Consider the following 16,427-nt stretch of genomic DNA (forward strand, 5'->3'; position numbering starts at 1 on the left):
ACGCGTTGGGCGAGCCGGCTGCTGATATGAGTGCATGGTGGGCGGCACTCGGGGCACGTGGGTGACGTCGGCGTATGTAGGCGACACAGTTTCTCCGAAGGCGTGGGGCCTCGCGGTGGTTTCGGTGTAACTTACAGGGCAATCCACAGAAATCGGTGGGGGCGGCCTGGCTGCAACTTGGGCGTAGCTGAGTGGCGCAGATACAGGAGGCGGCTGGTGGTATTCTGGAACGACCTGCGCGATTTCCTGCTGAATGGCTCGGCGGAGCGGAGGTACAAGTGTGCTTGATGGCTGCTGAGCATGTTGCGGCGGAGCAAAAGCCAGTAAAGAGACCTGGCGGGCAACTTCCTCACGCACGAATGACTTGATTTCGGCGAGCAAGGTTGTGTGGTCAGGAACCGCTGACAAGGCCGAGAGACCAGCATCACGTGGTGGCGATCGACGGGTCATCAAGCGCTGCCGCCGCAGCTCGTCGTAACTTTGGCATAATGTAATGATTTCTGCCACAGTATGAGGGTTCTTGGCCAGAAGCATGGTGAAGGCATCGTCGGCGATGCCTTTTAGAACATTCGTGATTTTGTCAGCCTCTGACATGTTCTGGTCGACTTTCTTGCACAAGTCAAGGATGTCCTCGATGTAACTTGTGAAGGACTCGCCAGTCTGCTGTGCTCGTTCACGTAAACGCTGTTCGGCTTGCAGTTTACGAACGGCAGGGCGGCCGAACACGTCCACGACAGCGGTCTTAAAAGCGGACCAAGTCGGGAAATCAGATGCGTGGTTATTGTACCACATTCCGGCCACACCCGCAAGGTAGAAGAACAGGTTACCGAGTTTAGCTGCCTCATCCCAATGATTGGGGACGCTCACACGTTCGTACATGGCAAGCCAGTCCTCGACGTCGGTGCCATCCGCGCCGGTGAAGACAGGAGGGTCGCGGATGCGGGGGACACCGGGACATGGCGTCGGTGTAGGAGGGAGCGTTTGCTGAGCGGCGTCCATGGTAGAAGGCACGGTACGGGATCGAAGCTCGAAGGGCATCGAATGCGAAACAAAGATGTTTGAAGGGGACAGCACTCTCCACCAAATTGTTAAGACGTTTATTGGTGGACACTCGTTGATGATTCACGAAAGCGACAGCCAATGCGGGGACCGACCCTCTAAACGAGCTGCTCTTCTTCTTATGAAAAGGGCGACCCACTAGAAGGCACTCGAGAGGATGACCCACTGTTCGAAGGCTTTGCCACAACTGCTCCTAAACATTCCAGGGTGTATCTTACTTCGAATGTTGCTCCCTTCTAAATGCCTGCCTCCCAAAGGCCCATGCTAATTTACCCAACATGCTTCGTGCGACCACTGACTCATTTTTTTTTCTCTCTAAAGTGAGTGTTTACCGGAGTTTATTATTAAATGCACTGACATATTGGCGTTATATATTAGAAAAATATATCAGAAAAATATTGGACCCGTATCTGCATGTTACATTGCAAATGTAGTCGAAAGACGATAATCTTGCGTCTGGAGAGAGTGAACAAAAGGTTTAGTTGATGTTCTGCGCAATTTATTGATTGATATGTGGTGTTGAACGTCCCAAAACCACCATATGATTATGAGAGACACCGTAGTGGAGAGCTCCGGAAATTTCGACCACATGGGGTTCTTTAACGTGCATGCAAATCTGAGCACACGGGTCTACGAAATTCCCGCCTCCATCAGAAATGCAGCCGCCGCAGCCGGGATTCGATTCCACGACCTGCGGGTCAAATGTTCTGCGCAAGAAAATTGGTCAAATGTATTCTGGAGGCACTGCGTCAGGGTGCCTCGAGCGTGCAGCGGAGGCGAACGAGCGCATCAAGTCACGTCACACGTGAGACATGAGCGCTATATGGCAGTTATCTTGGAAAACAAAGTGCGCGACGCGTGCGCGCTCATCTCGGGGGCGATAAGGTGTAAAACGCAAGGCGACCGGTAGGTGCCACCCCCGCATCGTCTTAACAAAGCGTAAACACTTGCCTTTTCATGCAAGCGTTGCATTATCAGTGCAGCGTGATAAACGCTATGGTCCTTAGTATTACTATGTTACTTATGTATGCACACATACACAATATAGCTAAAGTCCTTAAAATTACTTATGTATGCATTTTCTAGTAAGAAGACACACAGAATATTGACGTGCTGTTGTGGTGCCTCAAATATGCGCAATAACTGATTTTTATTTGACAATCACACAAGTATGAACGCTGAACCTTGAGAAATATTGGTGGGCGCTGCGGATGGGGTCGGCCGTTTAGGTATCGCTTGGTGCCGTTTGGAGTATAGTTAAGGACGGACAAACAGACAATTGTACAGACAGACAGATATACAGAGTGACCAAAATTTTTACGTCGAAGCTCCCCAAGAAAGACTATCGTCTTTAAAAGTGAAACGTACTGCCTTTACTAGTACCGATGGTATGATTGAAGTAAGCACAAAAAATTAAGAAAACTGGCATTATGCAAACAATAAACCTTTTAAACTTATATCAAGCTAGATGCGCGAACAGAACCAAACCGACGTCACACATCTGTAACGGGTGTTATACAGGTGCTCTGCAACCAAAGTCAATGCCTCGTCTAACTTTGTGACTGGCGAATTATTATTCATATTTTTTGTATGAAACGCCTTAATGTCTTCCGGTTTCTTGTTTTTGTCTATCTCTTGAAAGAATCTGTGCCTGCGAAGAATGAGCTGCAACTGCATGAACTGTTATATGGTCCAACGGATGTGTGTGTGTGTGTGTGCTGAACTCAATATCACTACATTTCATATTTTCTGATAAACAAGTTGGCGCTCATGGCGTGTCTTTTTACTTGTCTATATGTTTGTTACGGAGTCGTTAATTATGGCCCTGACAGACGCTTCTTCACTGCATATGTATTGCTCTTGGCAATCGGTAGAGACATCCTACTGGATCTTTTTCGAGGAGTACCTTATTACGTTAGCAAGCTTGCCTATACGAAAATATTTCTTTGACTTTTACGATTCACCTAATGGATATAATTTCAGTATATACGTAAATAGTTCGACACTCATTTCGGGCTGACCCTTTCACTTTTGAAAATCATTCAAAGGCTTTGACCCGCTCGGCCCGTTTCTTCCGTCCACCTTTGGAAATAAATGGGTTGACGTCACCAAAGATTACGCCACACATTTTGACATCACTCGAGCACGACCAACATCTTGTTCCACTGACGTCGCTGGGTTTCTCTTGTATGAAGTCATTCTTCATCACTTCATCACGGTGCCCCTTGGCAGCTGCTTATCGATCGAGGGAGGTACTTTCTTTCGCGTGTTGCGGAGGATAAGGTCTGCTCCACTGAGCTTACCACCGCCTATAATCCACAGACGAATGGATTTACCTTGCGTCTAAGCTGCACGTTGACGCAGATTCTCTGAATGTACGTTTCACCAGACCACCATGACTGGGACAACGCACTCCTTTTTATCACCTTTGCGTACAACTCTTCACGACACCCCACCGCTAATCATTCATCGTTTTATTTGCTATGTGGCCGACATCCAGCGTTACCATTTGACACGCTCCTTCCTTTGCCTGCCCCCTTGTCTACTGAGTACGCCAGGGATGTCGTTGCTCGAGCCCATGCCACTCGTCACCTTGCCCATGACCGACTCTACTTGCCGCAAAAGCACCAAGAAGACCGTTATGACAGTCAGCACCAAAGCGTGCACTTATTACCGGGATTTCTGGTCAATCTCTGGACACCAAACCACCGAGTCGACTTGTTACAGAAGCTATTACCCCGCTACAGTGGCCCCTATAAAGTCTTACTACAATTCAGTGAGTTGAACTATGAAATTGCACCCCTCAACACAGCTTGATCGGCCCCCTCACTCCAGACGGGCGTTGTACACGTTTGTAGATTGAAACCGTATCACCCTGCTAGTTCATCCATGCTATACCAAGCGCCGTGACGGCGCTTCCACTGCGGGGGAACGATGTTACGGTGCGTCATGAGTATAACTAAGTAAGGGGCCCTCCGAAGACGATGATGACTGTGTGTGAAGTACTTGCATAAGAGGCCGCGCCGCCATCTTGTTTGGCTGCCCATTAAATGTTTCATGTCATTAAACCTACGTCTCGCCTCTCTCGCAATACGTATATGAAGTAAGTGGGCAAAACGAGATGGTTGAACAAGAACTGTCTTTTCGTTTTCTGCGCTCAGCGGTATTCTTTCAGCTTATCGCAGCGATATCATAACACAGGAACAAATTTAGTCACTTTACACGCTCTGAAATTTTTAAACATGCGTCGAGCCGCTATTGTATACGTCACATGGGTGCCTCGATCACCGCATGTGACTCACCGTATCCATAAGCGATGGCAAAAAGCTCGCCGACACCCATCCAAAGCATGAGGTCCCCGTGCATGATGTCATCCAGTAGCTCAATGATATAGAGACCTCCCTGGTTATAAAAGAACTTTGGATATCATTATCATCATTGTCGAAATGTATTGGCGCCTTGACTAAGGCATGTAGTTATGTTCTCACATGACACGCATCCCATAATTATCATGTTTACACCAGTCACATACCCTGGTCATTCATTGACGTCACGCAATACCAAATTTGGCATATGTGAAGCTAGCGAAACGGCCGTGAGCGCATCATGAGTGTGGCATGTAGTCATGTTGTTCCATGACACGCATGTCGTGATTATCGTGTTTGGATGTGTCATTTAGCTACGGCGTCCGTTATCGTTACGCAATACCGAGTTCGGTACATGTGAAGCTAGCGAAACGGCCGCGACTCCATCATGAGCATAGCATGTAATCATGTTACATGACACGCATCTTATGATTATCATGTTTGCACCAGTCACATACCTTCGTCATTTATTCACGTACTGTTATACCAAATTTCGTATATGTGACGCTAGCGAAAAAGCTGCGAGCGTATCATGAGCGTGGCATGCAGTCATGTAGTTACATGACACGCACGTCATGATTTCCATGTTAAGGTGTGTCGCTTGTGTTCGCCATGCCATCATGCCATACCATACCAGTTTTTAGGGGCGAAGCTCCTTATGGCATGGCTTGTGCGTCCTTCGTAGTACGTAACCACCAGTGGCACATACCCGAAATAGCGGTCCTTACGATTTTGACCTCCAAGGTGGTTCCGGTGAGAGATTTCTTCTGTGCGTTGTTGAACAATAAAAGATAGTGCTCAATGCACATGTTAATGGCTGCTAAGGGGGAATGAGAGACAGGAGCATGCAGCCTTTAGGTAACGCGCACGCTGCGATCCCCATTAGCAGCTATTGGCATGTACATTGACCACGATCTGACAAGAAAGGGTTGCTATGTTATACTCGCTGGGTGTAACCTCCTTGGTTTTAGAAAGGTTCAGCGAGCGTTGGGCCGCATAGCCATGAATACGGTGAACTAGTATATACCATGAACTCGAGGTGGTTAAAGGTGGGAAGTAAACCCGAAGCGCAAGCCGTAAGAAATTGTGCATGTGCCACCTCCCGTTTAGTCCTTGAAATGTGCACTGGATGGCGGTGCTTCTATATGGAGAATATATGATGAAAAGATGCGAGATGGTGGTACTTGGAGTGCTGAATAAATGGACGAACGGACACACAGACAGATGCATGGATGGACGCATGAACGGACGCAGGCGCGGATGCATGGACGAACGCAGGGACGGACGCACGAACAGAAGCACGCACGGACGGGTGGATGGACGCATGGACGGTTACACAGACGTACGCAGGAACGGACGGAAGCAAGAACGAATGGACGGACAAATGCTTCGCCCCACTCTCCATCATTCACTCCGTGGATATGCTGCCATTTTTTTTCAACATGCCATGAGAACGAAACTACCGCAAGAGCTGCAGGACCATGTAATGAAAATCGTGGCATTCGTGACATACACGTCATGATTTTCATGTTATGACAAGTAAAATATGTTTTTCAGATAGTCATGTTATGCCATACCAAATTTGGTATCGATACCATTGTCGAAACGGCTAGGAGAGCTAAAAGTCGTAGGCGGGTAGATAGATAGATAGATAGATAGATAGATAGATAGATAGATAGATAGATAGATAGATAGATAGATAGATAGATAGATAGATAGATAGATAGATAGATAGATAGATAGATAGATAGATAGATAGATAGATAGATAGATACGCTCAAAGTCGCCGAAGTTTGCTAAGAAATGCTTCACATATAAAAACGAAATGTAAACGTCATCGGGAACAATATTCGGATTTTCTACTCAAAGGTGGATGTACTCTTAACAGCAAACGTTTTCGGGACAGGAAATGTTCGATAAAGCTGAATTCCCGCTTTTTCTGGGAATGTAATTTCAAAATATTTGTTCCATAGTACCCTTCGCATTTCAACCTATACAGTCACCAGCTTGATTACGAGCATTAAGCGCTGATACATCAGAAATTCGCATTTGTTGTGGATCCAACGTACCGCAACATTTTGCTGTTGATGATACATCAGCCTGCACCAGTAGGGCCGCTGACTCCGGACTAACTAACGTTACTTGAACCATGTTCTAGTAACGTTGGGACTGACGTCATGAACCGGACGCCCGTTGATCCCGCCTTCACAGAAAACATAGCGGGGTCATCGCCTCGGCCGCATACAAGATCGGGAGTACTCCTTTGGTCGTGAAGGCTATCACCTGCCGCACTTCGATTGTCTTAAGTTGTGTCCAACGACAACGCGTTGTTTTATGTGTGTTGCACGGAAGAAAGAGCGGTGTTCGGGCATCGGTGCGAGCTCGCCTAGCGAGCAGAGGATGGCGAAGTGCAGAATAAGAACAGCCCGTCTAATGAACGGGCGTTGTTTATACCGCTATGTGTCGTCCCTTGACAGTGTCTATTAATGTCCCTGAAGAAATCTAAAGTAGCTCTAACCGCACCCCTTCGCCTCTACCACCTCTGCCAGCAACCACAGCAGCGCTTCTAGAGTGTCCAGCAGGAAACTGCGAATGCGAAAGCACGTGGGTGCACTGCATGTTCCAGACGCTTGGGCAGCTAGGGCACTGCTGAGCGTGTTGGTGGAGCGCGTGCTCGTGAAAGTGGACAAACAATATGGCATTTGCCAAACCTTCACAAAAGCTAGTTCGTCAGGCTGCAGATTCTTAGCACCGCCGAGTTTACACGGACAGCAGTGGCGTTGCCGTCGAGAGCGTCACCGCTGAGCACGTCTGCACGCAAACGGTGGGCTATCGTGTTGAGTATTACATGCTTGCGGTGATAATTTTTGCCACTGCGTGCAACTTGCTTATATACACGTCAGATCATCGTATTTAACGTTACTTTTTATACTTTTTTCTTTCTCAATCACTCTTTTGGTGCATCACCTAGAGCCGCAGAGGCCAAATGAGCTCTAACGGAAAGATGAGCACACGCCCATCTTTGAGGCCAAGAGCCACACAGCCTCTCAACTAGCGTCGTTTACTATCTGCTATGCACGCGAGGGGAGAGGAGCCTGCACATTGACACGAATAGCACTAGTTTAGTTTTTTTCAGGAACTTTGGTGTGTATATACTTGTATGAGAGATGAAGAAAAAAAATGGCAGCATATCCACGGAGTGAATGATGGGGAGTGGGGCGAAGCATTCGTCCGTCCATTCGTTCTTGCTTCCGTCCGTTCCTGCCTACGTCTGTGTAACCGTCCATGCGTCCATCCACCCGTCCGTGCGTGCGTCTGTTCGTGCGTCCGTCCCTGCGTTCGTCCATGCATCCGCGTCTGCGTCCGTTCATGCGTCCATCCATGCATCTGTCTGTGTGTCCATTCGTCCTTCTATTCAACACTTCAAGTACCACCATCTCGCATCTTTTCATCATATATTCCCCATATAGAAGCACCACCATCCAGCGGACATTTCAAGGACTAAACGGGAGGTGGCACACGCACACTTTCTTACGGCTTGCGCTTCGGGTCCACTTCCCACCTTTAACCACCTCGAGTTCATGGTATATACTAGTTCACTTTATTCATGGCACTGCGGCCGAACGCTCGCTAAACCTTTCGAAAACCAAGAAGGTTATGCCCAGCGAGTATGGCGTAGCAAACTTTTTCAGTCAGATAGTGCTGAATGTACATGCCAGTGGCTGCTAATAGTGATCGCAGCCTGCGCGTTAACTAAAGGCCGAATGCCCCTGTCTCTCATTCCCCCTTAGCAGCCATTAACATGTGCATTGAGCACTTTCTTTTATTGTTCAACAACGCACAGAAGAAATCTTTCACCGGAACCACCTTGGAGGTCAAAATAGTAAGGACCGCTATTTCGGGTATGTGCCACTGGTGGTTACGTACTACGAGGGACACACAAGCCACGCCATAAGGAGCTTCGCCCCTAAAAGGCTCCTGTACGCCTATCACTTGCGCTCAGTACCTGAAAGGTCATGGGCACTGTCAGAACGAAGCCGCCAGCGCAAGCAAACAGCGTGGTCTGTACTGGTCTCCTGCACAGCAATGCAATGTTGTCTTTCATGCTGCCGAGGAAACTCCGACTAGACAGGCCTGCGGACGCATTAGGCATAGGAAATCAGTTATACGAACATGCAGTGTGATAAAGATCAAGCGACTTTGTTGCGAAGTAACCTGCAATAATAAGGAACGTTCGTATAAAAACGCTTTGAGTCCACTTGGCTTTGTATAGCCTGTTGACTGGTGACACCCTCTCCGCTATGCACGCACGTTATAACGGATGTTGATAAAAACGCCATTTCTACGGCATGTTTTGAATAATGACTGTCATGTTGAGTCAGAGGGCCGTCGAGGTATTTTTTCAATGCTCCATGTCAAGGAAGGTCAATACAATGACAAACAAGTACGCCCGGGATGAAAAGTTGTGCGTCATACCGAGTACAGCGTATGGAAATGGAAGGCTGGTCGGAAAAGAAAACAACGTGAAAAAAATGTGGACTAGCTCCCAAGAGGGAACCCTGATGGAATGCGAAGCCGCAGCGGTGTGCACGGCATCGCCCCGGTTGAAACGGGTGCCGACGTGAGTGCTAGAAGAACGGTTTAAAGCTAAACTCAGTGTAGCGTTTACTCGAGTGAACATTTGTGTGAAACGCAAAGACACGGGAGGTGGGTTGGGTTTCCTGTAACTTTCATCGCAGAAAAACTGCGCGCTCGTTGTGCGCTCGGGCGTTGCGAGCGGTGCACAGAGTGAAGAGAGTGAAATGACACGCGGTGATAAGCGCCAGGCCAGAGAGAGAGTGACGTCAACGCACGAACACTGCGAAAGAAAGCGTGACCTACTTGGCACCGCCCCGTCACCTGCGGCCAGAGGAGCGTGGTGCGTACCGGGGGCAGCGTTACAAAGTCTAGTCAAAGAGTTGCTTTGCATCTAAAGAACCACAGAAGAGCATAGGTTCTTCATCGATGCATACAAAATATGGTTAATCCTTGAGGCTGAAAAAATATTAGATGTGAAGCAATTCTTTGGCTAGTCTGTGTAACGCTGTCCCTCCGTCCGCCCCGCTCCCCCTTGCCGCAAGTGTTGGAGCGGTGCCGAATAGCTTACGCCCGTCTAGTATAGTAGTACGCGGAGACATCTCTCTCCCTCGCCTGCCACGAGCTCGCCGCGTGTGAACTCTTTCTAGCTACACCCTCTCCACCACTCACAACCCTCGAGCCCTCTCTACACGTGGACATCATCTCACCCGCACCACCTCGCTCCATGTGTCAGCGAGAAAAAGCCGCAAGCGAATGGGCGCGCGCACTGCGCGGAGATTCGCTCGCAGGATTTCAAGCTGGACGGTTGTGCCCTCGTGATCTCCGACGCCAGCGTAGCTCCCGCCGATTGGTTCGCCCTCCGCGGTCTCCTGACGTCGTGCAGCTCTCGCATTGTGGCGCCCCGCCCTTGGACTGCTTCGACCGGATCCCCACTTTCCTATCTCCTTCTTTTTTCCGTCGCTTGCCTCTCTACTTCTTCGTCTATTTTCCTTCTATTCTTTTTATCCCTCCTTCCCCCCACCCCTATAAGGCACTGCGCCGTGTCGCCTGAAGGCAGACAGAAATTAGGTGCCTTTCTCCTCTTCATTCTAACCACTACCACCACCACCACCACTGCGTGCCTCGAGAATCTCGCGGCGCCGACAATGTGAACAGCGCGCCGCGGCATGCTTCCCGCTAGTGTGCGCGTACCTTTCCCGGCTTTCGCCGGTGTTGTGAGGTTTAGTGAAGGCGATCGCGTTCGCGAATGGCGACGTCAACATCGACAAGGTGCGAGCCAGGGAAGCCGAACGCAAGCGTCGGCACAAGGAAGACGAGTGACACCAACGAAGTGCGAGTCAAGAACACCGATGGCGTTCGAGAATAAAGACGGCGCCCGGGTAACACCGACAAGACGCGAGCCAAAAAAAAAAGCCGAGCTCAAGAGTCCTCAACGCATCCCGCCTCCCGTGTTTTTGCGTTTCACACAAACGTTTACTAGAGTAAACGTTTGTGTAAGTAAGCGTTTGTGGGAAACTCGGTGCAACGTTTACTCTAGTAAACATTGCACCGAGTTTCCCTTCAAACCATTCTTCCGTTACCAGCGTTGACGCCCGTTTCAACAGGGTCAACGGCATGCACACAACTCCTGCTTCGCATCCCATCAAGGTTCCCTTCAAACAGATGGTCCATAGTTATTTTTAGGGGTGAAGCTCTTTATAGCGGCACCCGTTCATCCCTCGTAGCCGTTGTAGTATGTAACAAGTATAACATTTTGACCTCCAAGGTGGTGCCAGTGAAATATTTCTTCTGTGCGTTGTTGAACAATAAAAAATAGTGCTCAATGTACATGCTAATGGCTGCTAAGGGGCAAGGACAGACATGAGCATTCGCTTTTTAGTTAACGCGCACGCTGCGATCCCCATTAGATGCCATTGCCATGTATATTGAGCACTATCTGACAAGAAAGGGTTGCTACGTTATACTCGCTGGGCGTAACCTCCTTGGTTTTAGAAAGGTTTAGCGAGCGTTGGGCTGCAGTGCCATGAATACAGTGAACTGGTATATACCATGAACTTGAGGTGGTTAAAGGTGGGAAGTAGACCCGAAGCGCAAGCCGTTAGAAAGTGTGTGTGTGCCACCTCTCGTTTAGTCCTTGGAATGTCCGCTGGATGGCGGTGCTTCTATATAGGAAATACATAATGAAAAGATGCGAGATGGTGGTACTTGGAGTGTTGAATAGATGGACGAACGGACACAAAGACAGATGCATGGATGCACGCATGAATGGACGCAGGGTCGGATGCATGGACGAACACAGGGACGGACGCACGAACAGACGCACGCACGGACGGGCGGATGGACACATGGATGGTCACACAGACGGAAGCATGGACGGACGGAAGCAAAAATGAATGGACGGACGAATGCTTCGCCCCACTCTCCATCATTCACTCCGGGGATATGCTGCCAATTTTTTTTTTCCTAGAGGTTCTGTTTTCCACTAATTTCTACCTCACAAACATTTGAGCTCTCGCTCTTGTATAACACTGTTCGTTTGAGAAATTTCTGCTTGATATTAAACGTAGAACACTTCTTTAACCAGTCAAGTTTTCTTTTCGCTCTTAGAGACTCAGTCCTTCAGAAGCGATCAGTTTATTTCAAAAATTGATCCTTGCTCGAAACAGCATTTATAGTAAGCGCAAGACCTCACTTTTGCTGTGTTCATGCTATTCAAATCTAATTTTATAAAAAGAAAGCTGTACCTCAAAGGCCATTAATCACGCATTCATTGCGACGCAATGATCTTGACCACCGGAGCATGGGTGCAACCCAAGGAAAGTCCGGTTGATCTTGGCAAAAAGAACCGCAAGGCTTGGGGAGGGGCCAGATAAATATAAAAATGATCTCAATTCTCAGCCACACCGGATGGTAGAGCAGCATGTGCTGCTCGTTTAGTCGTGCGACTTTCTAACTCTCAAGCCACCTGATCCGCTGCAGAGAGGCGGTGGGGTTGCGCGCGTTAGGATCCACGCCGTTGAATTACCACGAGATAAGCTGCTGGTGCCTGATAACTCAATCGCGCCGTGGATGCCACGCCAGCTGGACCCTCTGTGCTTGCGCTTCAGTGAAAGCAAAGAGCTGAATTCAGCCATCCAAAAGGTCTAGCATAACGGCAGGCAGTCAAATTTCTTGCGAATAGAAAGTGACCAGCTGAAACACCCAAACAAAGTGAAGCCCCGTACATCAGCCACATTACAGAAAATGTAACCAAAGCTGAAACTGAACTTGAATATAAATTCAGACTGTCCTTGTCTTAGAAGAAGGGGCTAAAGGCAAATTAAAATGCCTAACAAAGCCCCTCCCCCACCCTTATATTGCTCTAGGTGGATAAATCGCGAAAGCATAGAGCAAAAACACAGAAACAAAGTCAACCTCTATGCAACAAGCAATCAAATATACAAATAATAAAACACACTTTACACCTACCATAACGATGTGAAACCAGGCATTATTTATGCATGCAATAATGCTAATCAATGCTATAGGAAACCGCATGAAGGAAACTGGTAAAAAGTTAAAGAAATCAACTGCATGATTAAAGCTGCTGGAGCCGCTTTCTGTACGCAGTCATTGCAAAGCCAATCGAAACATACATTTCACTCGTAGTATCTACGTTAACAAAGTTTAAACTTCAGACTTTTTTTTTCTTTGGTGGGTACATAGGCTACAGTGCGAGTTGGCTCCGCCTGATCTTTTAAATTCTTTTTTTTTCGTTTTAGTGTCAGTCGGTAGGTACCATGATCATCCTAAAAATAGCACACGTACCAGGCTTCAGAATGAGAGGACGAAGATCATGAGGTAGAAGGCTAAACACCATAGTCACTGGAAGTAGTAGGGCTCGTGACCTCCGGGAAGCCGACAAACGTGCAATCGATGCCTGCGTCAAAACTTAGGACATTACGCTCAGGCCAGTGCCGGATTCTCTCTGCAGTCTTCGGATGGTTCTACGTCAAAAAGCGAGCGATGACAAAGTTCGCAGGCAGGGCTTGAATGTTTTCGGGCGTTTCCTTCTGTCTGAATGTGTTTCTACACGTGACAATGTTTGCAGACAAGTTCTCGAGTTCACGTAGTATAAGTAAAACAGATGGATGACTGGGTGAGATGATATTATTTCATGTTTGAAATTTTTGTAGCGCGTAGAAAAGACGGGGAGGCACACAACGAAAGTACAAACGAGCGCTATCTCACAATTGTTTTATTTGTTTAAAATGACTAAACTAACTAAGTACATATATTCAGCACCAAACACACGCGGTGAAAGTCATGTGGCATGTAGGCGGAATACAACAGGTTATACAAAATTTACTTATCAGTAAGTACCACGAAAGGCTGACAGACATATTTTTCCAACAGCTACTTCTGAAGGGCTTCCGGGGCTACAAGTGTAAATTTATCATTATGAACAAAATAAATGCCGTTTTGACATTTTTCATTGCTTTTTCCTCTGAAGTAACATATACAATTAGCGATCATGGGGGTGAAATTATTGCAGGAGCGAATGCGACGTCATAATTTTGTTACAGTTCTTAACTTGAAGAGATATCGCAGCTTTCGGTTACGATGGCTCAGCTGAAAGTATCTTGCAGTCAGAACAAAAAAAAGGGACTGTCTGCCACTCAAAAAAAGTTGTCTGATTGTGGCGCAAGAGAAAAGATTGTAGATCACATCGGAGGCAACGAGCATGCTTCTGTTTTATAACAAAATGAATTATAAGTTTCTTTTGATGCTGAAAGTCGACGAAAAATGACCGCTAGCGTCACCTAACAGCGATGTGTTCAATCAACTGATAGAACAAGGAATCCTCGTAGGTAGACCTAGTTTGCTTTTAAAACAAACATGCGTAACTAGAAATTGCATTTTACGCACTTGAGGCACATTTAAGTTGCGCCAGAGACAGATTTTCGCTTTGTTTTTGTTTTTTTCTCACGCGTTCAAATAGGCGCTCGGTGGCGCTGCCATCGGCGTGTTCACTTGCCTGCATGCCTGCCTGCAAACGGCGGAGAAACGAACGCACAGCGTCCACCGCCACTCATGAGAACAACAGAGAGTGTGCGTGCCTCAAGCTACCCACCAAGATATTTGTTTTATTATTATCCAAACTTGATGAAGGCCTGCGATTTCTCCTGTGAGGAAATAGGTGCGGAAGATAAAGTAGTAGATAGACACAGTGCTGCCATTTTCGTCAGCATCTGCTTGTCAGCAGACATTCTCGGCACTAGCCTATCACAAAAGAAGCACAGGAATCATTTGAATCCAGCAGCCAAAATGCGACCGGCGTTTCTGTTTGACTGAGCGTCGTATCGATTTGTGGGTGCTAGAGAAGTAAGTTCAGTTGCATTCTAGTGAATAAATTTATTATATATTCTTGGTTTTAAATTTCTTGCTCTTGAATGTATTGTGAATGGAACGAAAAATACGTGCAAGAAAGCGTGGGGAGGGGGAAGGTTCCTTGGCATTTAATGAAGTTTGGAAGCGTTCCCTGGAAGCAACTTTCTAGAAAACCCCTGCTACAGCAAATAAATTAATAGTTCATTTTTTTTGTATGGTGCTGAGGAGGTGGCGGCCCTAGGAAAAGTTGCTGATAAGCTAACTATTCACTGCTATCTTCACCCTAAAAAGTATGTTCTATCGGACTCATATTGTGGTGAAAGCAACCAAACTTCAAACCTCAAACACGAAGTTCCCTCTTTCCCAACTTCTACGCGAATTATGAGGTGACACAGTCTTGCAATACGAAGCATGTAACTAACTGTTCAGGGAATCGAGAACTTGTGAACACATATTACGAGGCCAGTATCTTGTAATGTGCTACATTAATAACAGGATCTCATTCATAAACAACATCGGGTTTGTGAAAAAGAAAGTACTTATTGTCGGCTAAGACGTTTCACGGGCTAAAACACTTTAACGTATGGTGAGCAGACCATACGAAACAAATACGTATGTTGCAGAAGGGGTTCTTGAAGGGCCAGTATGTACATCATACTGAGGGGAACAGCACGAAATATGGGACGAAGAAAGAATGAACACACGACAAGAGCACTGACGAACAACTGTGTTTTCAGCTATGTATTTCCAAGTGTAGTAAATTTACACACAGTTGTTCGTCAGCGCTTGTGGCGTGTCTTCATTCTTTCTCTGTCTCGTATTTCGCGCTGTTCCCCTCAGTAAGTATGTATGCGCTATACCTCGAGAACAGTAATACAGATGATCCTGGGCAATTCGGAATTTCGAAGTATTCGACAAAATGAAACTCCTGGTGCAGAAACTTAAAATTAATAAGTAACTCAACACACAAACCGTCCCGTTTTCATTTCAAAACACACAAACCGTCCCGTTTTCATTTCAAAACTTCGCACTGCCTCGCGCTAAAGCATATTGGTAATATGTATAGATTCGGCAAATAAGGAAGGAATGGAAAACTTTATTTGGGGCCCCAAGTCCAGGGCTGCACTAACTGTTGCCGGCTGCCCGATTCGACACAGAAGTGCAAGCTGCACCTATGGGTAAGAGCTGGCGAGCTGTGCCTCCCATTGCTCGACAGTATTAGATAGCGTGTACTGACCTAAAGAAGAATATACATTTGGTGGTCGATTTAGGCATCTCCATGAAATGTGATAGAGTTGCGGCGAGCCGCCACACCACGGACAGGCGTGCCCATTCAGCGTTAGAAGTATTCTTAATACAGCGTGGTTGCGCACATTGTCTCACTCAAACAAAACGCACGCACCATTAGTGACGATGTTGCTGATCTCAATGTTGAACGAATGGACCAGGTTACCGTACAGGCCGAACACGAACAGCGCTCCCACCAGGCTGCACACGAAGTTCACCAGGTACACCGTCACTGCATGGCTTTGGTGGTTTGAAGTGAGGACGGAGTGCAGAAAAACGAGCTCTTGTTAATCATTATTAAGACATCATTATCATCATTCATCATTATCAGCCTGACTACGTCCACTGCAGGACAAAGGCCTCTCCCATGTTCCGCCAGTTAGCCCGGTCCTGTGCTTGCTGCTGCCAATTTATACCCGCAAACTTCTTTATCTCATCTGCCCACCTAACCTTCTGTCTCCCTCTAACCCGCTTGCCTTCTCTGGGAATCCAGTTAGTTACCTTTAACGGCCAGCGGTTATCCTGTCTACGCGCTACATGCCCGGCCCATGTCCATTTCTTCTTCTTTATTTCAGCTATGGATTAGGGAACAAGCGGGGGTTAAGGATTATTAGGACGCATGTGCTTTTCTAAAGAACGAAGCTTCTTTTAGTATTGCTTTGTCCCGCGTCAGGCGTCAGCGGCAGTATATCTCGAACACTACTATAGATGGCACGGTCTCATAGAAGTACATTCAAACTGCAGTTGATTGAGCATGTTCTAGATGGC

General features: G+C 47.3%; 1 protein-coding gene across 1 annotated transcript in view; it reads right to left on the reverse strand.

The window, feature by feature from the left end:
- The window catches only part of LOC142765906 (sodium- and chloride-dependent glycine transporter 2-like), a 47,930-nt gene that overhangs the window by 10,181 nt on the left and 21,322 nt on the right, over positions 1–16,427 (reverse strand). Inside the window, exons 5-7 of the mRNA XM_075867713.1 lie at positions 15,775–15,860; positions 8,431–8,558; positions 4,362–4,461 (exon numbers count right to left, since the gene is read on the reverse strand). Coding sequence (XP_075723828.1) covers positions 4,362–4,461; positions 8,431–8,558; positions 15,775–15,860 — 314 coding nt within the window. The remainder of the gene's footprint in view (positions 1–4,361; positions 4,462–8,430; positions 8,559–15,774; positions 15,861–16,427) is intronic.

Source organism: Rhipicephalus microplus, chromosome 1, assembly GCF_043290135.1.
Source record: "Rhipicephalus microplus isolate Deutch F79 chromosome 1, USDA_Rmic, whole genome shotgun sequence".
Lineage (NCBI taxonomy): Eukaryota > Metazoa > Arthropoda > Arachnida > Ixodida > Ixodidae > Rhipicephalus > Rhipicephalus microplus.